Source organism: Haliotis rufescens, unplaced genomic scaffold (assembly GCF_023055435.1).
Source record: "Haliotis rufescens isolate VD_foot unplaced genomic scaffold, xgHalRufe1.0.p SCAF_8, whole genome shotgun sequence".
NCBI classification, from domain to species: domain Eukaryota; kingdom Metazoa; phylum Mollusca; class Gastropoda; order Lepetellida; family Haliotidae; genus Haliotis; species Haliotis rufescens.
In genome coordinates this window covers 51802778-51814926 of record NW_025964372.1, presented here as the reverse complement: position 1 = coordinate 51814926, position 12149 = coordinate 51802778, and the positions used below count along the sequence as shown (strand labels likewise).

Here is a 12149-nt window from a genome sequence, read left to right as displayed (position 1 = left end):
CCTGTGACGCGCTGTCCCGGTAGGCTGGGGGACCCTTTCAAGCTCCCTCCACTTTTCCCTCCACCAAAACCAGCGTCTGCGCCCTCACTATATACTACTCTCATGACAATACAAGTATTTTACTTGACATTCGCCCTTTTGTTTTCATGAACGGATACTGTTGGCTGGTAACACGTACATCTTTTGCTCTTCAGCTTAGCTTATTGCAATAAACTATTTTTAATTATTTATATGTTTATGCTGTATGTTACCAAAGTAAGCGTAAATGATGCTTAATAATGGTCATTTCACATCACAGGCAACAACTGCTGAGCCATTTGACAGTGTGCGGAGTCAATAACCTTGTCCAAGGATGCAACACAGAGTCTTACATGATATGGTCTCTTCAAATGGAAGGTATGAAAAATGATGGCTTCGCTCTCGAAAACTCTGTATGATGACGATGACGACACTTTTTATTGAGGCTGATTTTTTTTCAAGCAGATTGAGGCTGAGATTTTTTTTATGTACAAAATTATGAGATGTGGGATATTTTTCCAAAACAAAATCCCGCTCCCCTAGAAATCAAATGTTTGTTTCCTGTTTAACGCTGCACTCCAGCAATACTACGGCAGTCTGTAAATAATCGAGACAATCCAGTGGTTGACATCATGAGCATCGATCTACGCAATTGGTATACGATGACATGCATCAACTAAGTCAGCGAGCCTGACCATGGGTTGCTGAAGACCTATTCTAACCAGGATATTCACGGGTGGAAATCAAATGGTCTGCTAATCAGATGGTAGTGGTACAACTCGGATTATTGCAGGCAGATATTTTTGTGGCAGGTGTCCCGTTCCCTAAAACGACCTGAGACATTCGCTACTCCAATATACTGTAATGTGTATACTTATGCTGTGGTCACAGCGCTTAGATCGTTTTGCAGACGTTTCTCTGATAAAAGTAAGTCATGTTAGTGCATGTCAGGAATAATGGACATACTGACTATATCATAGAAACGTGTGGCCAGTTTCCACCCTTGCCGAACTAGGCTGGAATTCCTGGGCTCGATCGTAGCGCCTCCAGCGGCTATTGCGAGTTATGTCCTTTCTCTGCCTCTCCTTATTGACCAACCAGATTCAACCTCTCGTATCACTTGCATTTGCCTCAAACAAAACGGTGGCGCCCAGCCAAGACGATCTGAGCGATAATCAAGATCTATGTTGTGATAAAACGAGTCTTACATCGCGAAGTGCATCAAATCACGCGAGCACCTTGATTAAAAACATGAAAAGATTTAGAAAATATCTGTTGACAACGAGTTAGCGGTGCACATGCTTTGCAAATCCTGCAGTCGACCGAAATCTGCATTGAACTTTACGTACCGGATTTCGTTTTCGGTTCCGTGATTTTGATTGGACTATGCATAGACTCGTTAGTCCAGCCAAATTGTAACTCCATAATACCAGCCTAGTTCGGCAAGGGTGGAAACTGGACTTTTATAGTCAGTTAACTCCCTTGCCTCGGGAAGATGATTTCCTTATTGAATACGTTGCGGTATACAACGAAACCCCGTTAATCCGAACAATATACTGGTCACATCCTGTGTGAGTAACGAAGCACAGGCATGGAGGCATGTCCCCTTGTAATACTGTTTACTGTGTGGTAACAGTGACTTTTTACAGTCTGTGTTTTCTTATCACCTACCCACCCATAAAAAATATCCACTAGATATCAAATTCATTCCTTATGGCAATGCTGATCTCTCAATGGCTGAAAATGAATATTCTAATGTGTGAAGGCCTTATCATAGATATTCTATTCTTTTCAATGCCTTCTTCTTGCTATTGCATATATTTAAATTGTTACGTGACTGTATATTGTAGTTCTGACAATGACAAAAATTGATTGAGGCGCTCGTATAATGTTAAGTTTTGGTAGTGACCCCGATTTAGAGTGCCCTCCCTTGGTTGTTTTTATTGTCCAAACTCCACCCCAGCGTTTGCAACTTCATTATCTCCCCGGTAAAGAGAGCTCAGCTGTGATGAATATGACTTGCTTGCAGTTATCAACTTCTGGAAAACTACGTTATCTACTTGCCATGTGCTGTTTCCTGGATTCGAGAACGGAGAATGTGCCTTATTCAAGACAAACACTTATGACAAATCCAAATCTCATTAAAATCAGATCTTAGTTCTCCTATCGTTTAACAAAGACATTCCACAAAGGTCACGTCAGAAAGACCTTCCAACCAACCAATCAGAGCATCGCTTATCAGATCATGAAAGTGACAGTCAAATGTGATTTCAAATCATGCAACCTCGAAAACTTTAACACGGGGTATTCCGAACGAAAGTTGCGGGTTTTACGACTGCATCCATGCAATCTAGACCATCTATTAGCCAGTCCAGAATGTTCTTTTGTTCAGGTTTAAAATTTTTAATCGAGAATTTGTCAAAATATGTTTCCAAGGGTAGTCGCCAATTTGAAATTCGTGCCATAAAGCAGGAGAAAGCTGCCTTCTGACTGGCAAATGTCGACTTCTTGTCCGTCATTCCATTGGTCGGTCAAAGTTCGCACAATCCTAGACATTTTGTGAGCGCATCGATGTTCATAATAAAGTGGTTGACATAATGATCAACACTTAACACTGCCAAGTACAATGACACCCTGTCAACTAGTGGGTGACAAAATGATCAACATTTCACACTACCAGGTACGATGGTGCACTATCAACCAGTGGTTGACATATTGAGCAACAGTTCACACTGCCAGGTACAATGACGCACTATCAACCAGTGGTTGACATAATGAGCAACAGTTCACACTGCGGGGTACCATGACACACCATCAACCAGTGGTTGACATAATGAGCAACAGTTCACACTGCCAGGTACAATGACGCACCATCAACCAGTGGTTGACATAATGAGCAACAGTTCACACTGTCGGGTACAATGATGCACTGTCAACCAGTGGTTGATGTAATGAGTGACAGTTCACACTGTCGGGTGCGATGACACTATCCACAAAGTTAATGAAATTGAACATCCAGTCTAATTTAGTCAACTCTATTAACAAGCAGCAGAGTGTTTGGGACCAGATCTATTCAGACTAACCTGGGTCCCCATGGAGTAGGGTAGCAGAACAAGACTCACTCTAAATTTAATTCATATTTTTATTAATTGGTCAAAAATATATATTTAGAATAATACTTATTAATATACAGACATTTGTCAACTCAAGTGACCATAACAGATGAATAACAATGATTAAAACACAACAAACAAGCTATAACCACTTCATGACAAGTTCATACTGTGTGTACTGTTTCAGTACTAATACATATTTGTGTCCCTTGACTTTCGCTCCTGGACCAAGGTGAGGGGTAGTCCATTATTTAAAAGTACTGCTTCCTCAAACCTGGATGTCAAGGACAATTCAAGTGATGCACGTCATGGACACTTGCCATTTTGTGCAAGGCAAGAGTGTAGTGCTGACAAAGTAATAGGGCAAACCTTGGATCCTGCCACAACTAAGGGCCACAACTCCACTCACCATAATTTCTGATGGTGACGGATCAACAACAAACAAATAACAGCATCACATGAAGGTGTCAGAACTTCTGCACTGGAAGTGAATGATACCACTCAGGGCTCGATATAAATGTGCAAAACATGCACCCGTGAAACCTATTATTGAAAAACGCAACCTAATATTTATGTCTACATGCACCAAGTGCATGTGAAAATATCTTTAATTTGTGTCCAACTAACCCTTTCTTGTCCACACAACATCGATCTTTGCACACACTGAGTACCTCAAAGTTTTATGTAACATACATCACCAATCTCATTGAAATCAGATCTTAGTTCTCGCTACCCCTAAACAAGGAGCTGAGGACATTCCATTATGGGTCATGTCAGACCGACCTTTTGTGCACTTTGGCCGACCAATGGAATGACTAACAAGAATTTGACAATAGCCAATCAGAAGGCAGCTGAATCAAGCTTTAGGGCACTAGTTTCAAACTGGCGACTATGCTTCGAAACATTTCTACATATACTCGATTAAAAAACTACAAACTGAACAAAAGAACAGAATGGCTAATAGATGGTCTAGATTGTATGAATACAGACATAAAGCCCATAACTGTCGTTTGAAATACCCTGTGTGTTTTTTTGTTCAGGTTGCACTTTCATGATCTGATAGAAATGCTAAGATTTGTCAGATGAAAGGTTGGTCTGACATGACCCGCAATGGGATGTCCTCAGATCTTTGTTCAGCGGTAGCAAGAACTAAGATCTGACTTTAATGAGATTGCATACATCACTAATCCCTGTGTTATGTGTAATTTGTCCTGCTTTTGTGACTTCATAAAACTGGGTACTGCAAGATTATGTACATATGTTCCCTTATGTTTTACAGCAATACATCTTTCATTTATGTCAAGTCATGAGAGTGATCACAGATTTGAGATTGGATTTGTTTAGACTAGTTTATGCATCTGTGTTTCAGCTTTGATAAATTGATGGGACCCGAGTGAAGCCTGCTTTTGTCTGGTGCAAATAGGTTTTCATGTCAACAAGCACCTGGGGCATGTTAAATCATGTTGCTTAAACCGAGCCCTGCCACTCACGGAATAACCTTCTTATGTTCTAACAGTCCCATATTGTTTTAACATTGCAACATAGTTTGTGACAAAATCTAACAATGAGTGTGCATCTGGTTGATAGCTGCCAACCCTATCTAGATATTAGTCCTTTCTTTTTTATTCATTTGATTACCGATTTTTTCAACATCTTGTTCGGAGGTTGAAATACAAATAAAATAAATGAGAGACACAAAATGTACAATTAATCGTATCAGAACAATCAATCATTGTACCAGGACAATCAATCCTTATTGCATGACAATCATCAGGACAATCAATCATTGTAACGAGACACTCCACCATAATGTCAGACCAGTCAATCATTGTACCGATGTAAATGGCTGAAACATCCCCCTGAACAGTTCCTCCCCCAGGGAAGGTTCAGCCAACGTGCTCGTCTTACTCGCATCCAGGATCCCCATGAACTAAAAATCCAATTTGCATGGCCTCATGTACAGTATATCTGAAATCTAGAGGGAGGAAGATCTGGCCTGGGTTGAACCATCCCAAACATATGTTCAGATTTCTCGTATACCTGAAATCCAGAGGGAGGGTGGTGGTGGTGGTGGGAGGGAGGGGTGGGGGTCTAGGCTGAAACATCCCTGGGGAAGAACTGGCCTTGGAAGGTTTAGCCTGGTACACCGAAACAATCAACCATTGTCTCAGGACAATCAATCATTGTTTCAGGACAATCATTAATTGTATCGGAACAATCAATCATTGTACCAGAACAATCAATCATAGTATTAGGACAATCATCAGGACAATCAGTCAGTTTCAGAACAATCAATCATTGTCTCATTACAATCATCAGGACAATCATTCACTGTATCAGGACACTCAACCCTATTCACTACAGCCACTACATTTGGCACACAAAAAATCTAATTGTAGCATAATGAAAATGTCACTTTTTGCGAAAATTCATTTTTGGGGCAGATACACAGAAGAATTTTCTTTTCTTTCGTGAAATCCTACTTCTAACGCTAATGAAATAATGATCTTAAAACATTCTGAGAGGGAACTCAAAACAATTAATAATGAAATTCATTCACAAAATGTAAAACTGAAACACTTTCATCCAATGATTGAAAAAGAAACAAAAGTTTAGGATGGATTGAGTGGGATTTCAAGTCCATTATCCCACTGAAGCCTTGAAGCATGGACACTTCTCTGACTCTACTCTGAAACACTGTGTGCCCTGGTCCTGGAACAGTGATGGAGAGATACAACACCCTCCTGCAGTCAGGACATGAGCTGATAATCAGTACTTGAGCATAATATAATCAGCATGTGGGTGTACCATCGGTTTTCAGGCTTGCTATGAGTACCAAGACGTACCGTCTGTCTCCTGGCTTGCTTGAGTACCAAGACGTACCGTCTGTCTCCTGGCTTGCTTGAGTACCAAGACATACCGTCTGTCTCCTGGCATGCTTGAATACCAAGACGTACCGTCTGTCTCCTGGCTTGCTTGAGTACCAAGATGTACCATCTGTCTCCTGGCTTGCTTGAGTACCAAGACGTACCATCTGTCTCCTGGCATGCTTGAGTACCAAGACGTACCATCTGTCTCCTGGCATGCTTTGAGTACCAAGACGTACCGTCTGTCTCCTGGCTTGCTTGAGTACCAAGACATACCGTCTGTCTCCTGGCATGCTTGAATACCAAGACGTACCGTCTGTCTCCTGGCATGCTATGAGTACCAAGACGTACCATCTGTCTCCTGGCTTGCTTGAGTACCAAGACGTACCATCTGTCTCCTGGCTTGCTATGAGTACCAAGACGTACCGTCTGTCTCCTGGCTTGCTTGAGTACCAAGACGTACCGTCTGTCTCCTGGCTTGCTATGAGTACCAAGACGTACCATCTGTCTCCTGGCATGCTTTGAGTACCAAGACGTACCGTCTGTCTCCTGGCTTGCTTGAGTACCAAGACGTACCATCTGTCTCCTGGCTTGCTTGAGTACCAAGACGTACCGTCTGTCTCCTGGCATGCTTTGAGTACCAAGACGTACCATCTGTCTCCTGGCTTGCTTGAGTACCAAGACGTACCGTCTGTCTCCTGGCTTGCTTGAGTACCAAGACGTACCGTCTGTCTCCTGGCTTGCTTGAGTACCAAGACGTACCGTCTGTCTCCTGGCATGCTTGAGTACCAAGACGTACTGTCTGTCTCCTGGCTTGCTATGAGTACTTGGGCATGCCGTCCCCCTGGTGGTACCGGTGCTGCTGTGGGGGGTAGAAGTACTGCATGGGGGGAGGAGCATATGTCTGGGCAGCCCGCCGGTCCACCGTCTGGTTCATGATGGCCGCCAGCCCTTCCTGCATGAGAACCATCTCTCCACTCTCCCGCGTGAACACTGATGAGTATGTGTGCCGTGAATCCAAGTGTGGCGGAATTGTATCGCTCATAATCTGGTGCTGGGAGTCCAGGCCCTCCACAGTGTACGGCTTCTTCCCTGTGCAGGAGTCCATGTGGCCATAGTAAACTGGGTCAGCTACTGGCAGCATCAGTGGCTGACCTTGAGATGCCAGAGGAGGAGGCGGCCCTTCAGGTGCTTGTGCAGGGTCGGATGGTGGCCCTGAAGGAAGGCCCTGAAGAGGTCCCTGTGGAGGTCCCTGTGGAGGTCCCTGTGGAGGTCCCTGTGGAAGGCCCTGAGGAGGTCCTGGAGGAAGCCCTGGATGGATTCCAAGAGGAATCGGTTCTGCAGAGATCGCATCATCTGACCTCATCTCATACCCTGATGATGTTGGAATCACAGACTTTCGTATACTTTCTATAGATTCAGCATATTCTTGTAATACCTGGTCATGGCTCTCTGCACTAAGGTTTGATGGAAGACTGCATCCTAATGACTTGGAATCTATAGTTCCTGGTTCCAACTCGGGAAGACCTGCAAGTTGATTTGGATCAATACTGACAGCAATGTGAGGTGATGCTCGCTTCTTGTTAATGTTCTTGTGCCTGGCCTCGTGTCTGCGGACCTCCTTCCTGTTGATGAACCCTTTACCACATATAGAACACTTGATGAGAGTGTCAGGATTATGTCTCTTCATGTGGTCCGCAAGGAACACCGACTTGGCGAAAGCCTTGCCGCAGACATCACAGCCATAGGGGCGCTCTCCACTGTGAAAGCCCATGTGACTCTTCAAGTCCTTGTTGTTAGGGAATCCCCGGTTACACAACTCACAGTAGATCAAGATCGTCTTGCAGAACTTCCGCTGATGAAGCTTGAAGTAGGTGGGATCAGCGTAAGAATCTCCACACATGTGGCACTGGAGGAGGTTCTTGCCTGAATGCGTTTTCTTGTGTATTTCAAGATAGTACACATTTCTATATTTCTTTCCACAAATGTCGCAGTCATGTCCAGTGTAACCTTCATGCATTAACTTGTGCACCTTTAGCGCCTTGCCAGTTGTGAACCTCTTCCCGCACACTTCGCAGATGAAGTTCTTCAGGCCAAGGTGGATCTTCTTGTGGTTGTGCATCTGGAGGTTGGAGGCGAACTCCTTGTGACAGACATCACACTGGTAGGGCTTCAGCTCGCTGTGGACCACCATGTGTTTGGGAACCGATGTCTTGTAAGCAAAACCCTTCCCACAGATTTCACACAGGTATGGCTTCTCACCTGTGTGGACCCTTCTATGATTCGTTAGATCGCCTGGGTTGATGAAGCTCTTCTGACAGTACTCACATTTATAGGGTTTATCAATGATATGAGTTTTCAGATGACTCTTCAACCTGTTGGCACTGACTAAAGCCTTACCACAGATATTACAAACATAGGACTTGATGCCACTGTGGATGTTTTGGTGATCTTTCAGCGACTTCCCAGACTGGAAAGTCTTGTGACATGTCTCACACTTGTATATGTCGCCATCATGGGACGCTTTGTGCCTCTTCAGAAGGGTCAGGCTCGAGAAACATTGGCCACAGTTCTTGCAGGTGAAGGGTTTGCCCGTCTCGCCTTTGTGTATCTCCTGATGGAGCTCGAAGCTCAACTCATCCTTGAAGGTGATGCCACAGTACATGCAGCGATAGGGTTTGCCGTTTCGGTGCAGGCGAAGATGGTTCTTGAGGAGGGAACTCTTGATGAAGGTTTTGGGGCATAAGGAACATTTGTACTGCTGGTCGGATGACCTCGTCTTTTCGTTTCCCTTGTGGTCTGTGAAAACGTGTGAGCGAAGATCTTCTTCGTCTGTGAATCCCTTCCGGCAGACTTTACAGATGTGGACAGGGATGTTGCTGTGGTAGTTGAGAGTGTGTCGCTTCAAGGCTTTGATTCTATTGAACAGCTTGCCGCATTCCTTACACTGGAAAACCTTCTCTCCGGAGTGTTCCTTCACATGGACAGTCAGGTCGCTCTTCTCCAAGAATGTCAGATCACAGTGCTCGCACTTAAAACACTTCTGCCCTGCGTGACTTCGCATGTGTTTCTGGAGGCCACTCCTCGTGTCCAACACCTCACTGCACACGTCACACGTCAAGTTCTGCACATGCAACATGGAATGAATTGACAACTGGACTTCGGAATCAAACTTCTCAAGGCACTGATCACATCTTATCGCCTTTTCTGTCTCGACTTGTTCTCCAGTATCCTCATCTCTGGTACTGTCAATGCCTGGACAAGCATCGGGGTCATCATCTATACGTTCCACACCAAAACAACCAATATTTTCCGAAACATCATCTTTACAAACAACCTTAACCTTGGTGACCTCTGACTTTTGCCCAAGATCAGCGGGTTCACCCTTCTCTGTGGAAAGTTCCTTGAAAGTTGCTGTCTGACTTCTGTTTGACCCTGACCCAGTATCACAAGCCATTGAACTATCACATTGTGAACACTTGTGTGTTCTATCCTCCGCAAAGATGCTAAATCTGATTTCGGTCCTGTGAGATGTGACACTGTTTCCACACTTCCCGTACATATCCGTGTCATAGACGTTGAGAGCTGCATCCTCACACAGGAACAGTTTCTCATGTAGCTTGTCAAGGGAGACACTTGCTGCCAGTGGGGAGAACCTGACATGGAGATCCAGAGAATCGTCTGTACAGAATGTTTTGGCAAAGTGACACTGCAGCTCGACAATACGTCTCCCCTCGTCAGCTTGATCCATAATCAGGTGGTTGATGGTATGTGTCCTCCACATTCAGAAGAAACTGTCATGTTTGATGTGGTGTAGGGCACGTAGTTTTCTACCTGGATATTATCTGGAAAAAGAAACATGAGATCTGGGTTAGATCATGAGTAACTGCAGATGTAATTTACATGGTCTAAAATCATACTATTTTGGCACCTGTCTTTTAAAAATTATTTTTCATTACACACACATTCAGGCAATGATAGTCAGTTTTTTCAATGATAATCACAGACATACCTAGAAATACCAGTTTTGTAATATTTCATGTCCGAATAAAAATATTTACTTCATTGTTATAATGTAATTTTGTGACATCGACATGACCCTGCAGTGGTGGGCAGAACAGACGATTTAACGTCTTACAACAATGTCATCTCTGATAAACATGCTTGCATCATGCAAGGCTGTCGTAATATCCTGTCCAATGGTGAAAATCAGTCACCAGTAGGGCTGGGACAAGTTTCAAATGTACTACCTGGGGAACCTAACCCCCTATTGCCTGCCCCTGCCCGTGTACCCGCTGTAGGTCTCAAGAGTTGGTTACAAAATGTCTGACCGGCAATTGCTTTACCTGTGCCCTGGTAAAAATTATTTAGATATACTTACAAAGCGATCTGATAATGCAAAAACCACTGAAGTTGACGGAAGCTTTATCTCTACTCAAACATATTAAAATCAGAAGGAATATGCGCAAATAAGAAATAATGTGAACATAAGTGACTTGTAAACATGGAATTCCATGGAATTTATTAAACAATATATGGGCCATTATTTACTGAAGTGACATTCTACTAGGGTGCAGAATTCTGGCTCAGTTTAAAATCATATAAGGGACATAACGCCTTATGTCAAACTTTCTCAGTGTCTTCTGTCAACGAGCACCGCTGAACCAATTTCCAGATGTATTAATTTTGTTGACCTTGCATCACGTCTGTTATTACACGAGATGGACAGAATGAATACTCACAAAACCTTTCCTATTTTGTGCATTGTCTTTTTATTATAAAATTGACAATATTGGATGGTAACATTTTCCAAATATTTAAAAATTTATGATGAAAAAGGTCCTCTCATGTCAAATTTTGTGTCACCTTAGCAAATAATGACCCATATCACCTGACTAGCCATAGGTCTGGAGAGTTCTGAGGGCATCTTCTCGAGGAGGTGACATGGGGTTTAATGTAGCATCCAAGATTATTGCACTTATATAGCAACGTGCATGCACATGTGTGTGGGGCTGCTTGCACTAGTCCGGACTGATGCTGATAACGTCCAGCCAAAATATAATACGAAATTCAAGCCAAGATCCGCAACTGGGTGGAAACTGGACTCTTATAGACAGTTAACTCACTTGCCTCAGGAAGATGACCTGTGGGTACCTAGGTACTACTCAGGACCCCTTCGACCCGAGTCAACTGTCCCAGCCCCATTTACTTGTTGAAATCTCAATACATCAAGTAGTAAGATGCTAGGGATGAGCAGATGATGGACAACAGGAAGCAAGAAAACTACAGCCTCTGGTCTTTCCATTGTCAGATCCAGATGGGACATCAGTATACAGTTCACAAAACTGTTGCCAAATTTGTTAATGACAGAAGAATGTCTTCAAAATTTTATCAATTCATACAAATGTCCAGCAAAATCTCTGTCCAGGGAGGCTAATTTGCGCTAATAAACATCCTTGTCAATTAATCAATTTGCAAAAGGATATAGCATTTCCTTGTGTAATTAATAAGATAGAGTTACGTCGAGGTAATTCTATTCCCACCTTGTTCACTTTTGACTTTTCTGACATTTGACATTTTTGCTATGGTGAACACATGACGATATCAATTTGGAAAGAGTCATTTGGTTCTCTGAGAACATCTCTACGTTAGGTTTATACTTTGGGACCGCATGTTTGGTGCGTTGGTTGGGCTTGGTTACCAGGCGAGCCAAACTGACACGGCTGCATCAAATGTACGGGACGTGTCGGGATTTCTTGGAACAGGCGGGGCGAGTCAGGGTATATCCTGAGTCCGAATAAATACATATCTTCTTGATGACGGAACAATGACATCTCTGAATTCGTACCTAACAATAATATGATCCACTGTTTTCAACAACCACACACAGAACGACAGAACTTGAGAAAACTCCATTCAAAGGGAGAGAATTCAGTGGAAGGTTTAGCCGATGGAGACCACTAAATATGGCATGCAGGTTTCGCATGAATGTTGAAAAGCAAAACACTTTTTTATTAATCCGCGCTATTCGAATATTCCATGTAAACATATTTTTGTGTTCAACTATATATATAACCGCAAAACCGCAAGTGTGACATAAATCAATAATAAATCGAATCAAATCAAACACCCTTTCAACAGCCCATAAAGA

The 12149-nt window shown here is 43.2% G+C and overlaps 1 protein-coding gene across 2 annotated transcripts; it reads right to left on the bottom strand.

Moving 5' to 3' along the window:
* Positions 1-6133: 6133 nt before the first annotated feature.
* LOC124145617 (zinc finger protein 665-like) lies at positions 6134-11919 on the bottom strand. Of its 2 annotated transcripts, none has more exons than XM_046515457.2 (2): positions 11847-11919; positions 6134-9843 (listed from the first exon to the last, which is right to left on the bottom strand). In XM_046515457.2, exon 2 carries the CDS (start codon positions 9780-9782, stop codon positions 6816-6818), a length of 2967 nt encoding a protein of 988 aa, XP_046371413.2. In that variant the 5' UTR covers positions 9783-9843; positions 11847-11919; the 3' UTR covers positions 6134-6815. The 2 variants fall into 2 exon arrangements, with proteins under 2 accessions (XP_046371413.2, XP_048245937.1); XM_048389980.1 differs by lacking the exon at positions 11847-11919 and adding an exon at positions 11125-11838.
* Between the last annotated feature and the right edge of the window lie 230 nt (positions 11920-12149).

Excerpts from the sequence above, each read along its gene's own strand:
- LOC124145617 (XM_046515457.2), bottom strand. The coding sequence starts at position 9,782 with ATGTGGAGGACACATACCATCAACCACCTGATTATGGATCAAGCTGAC.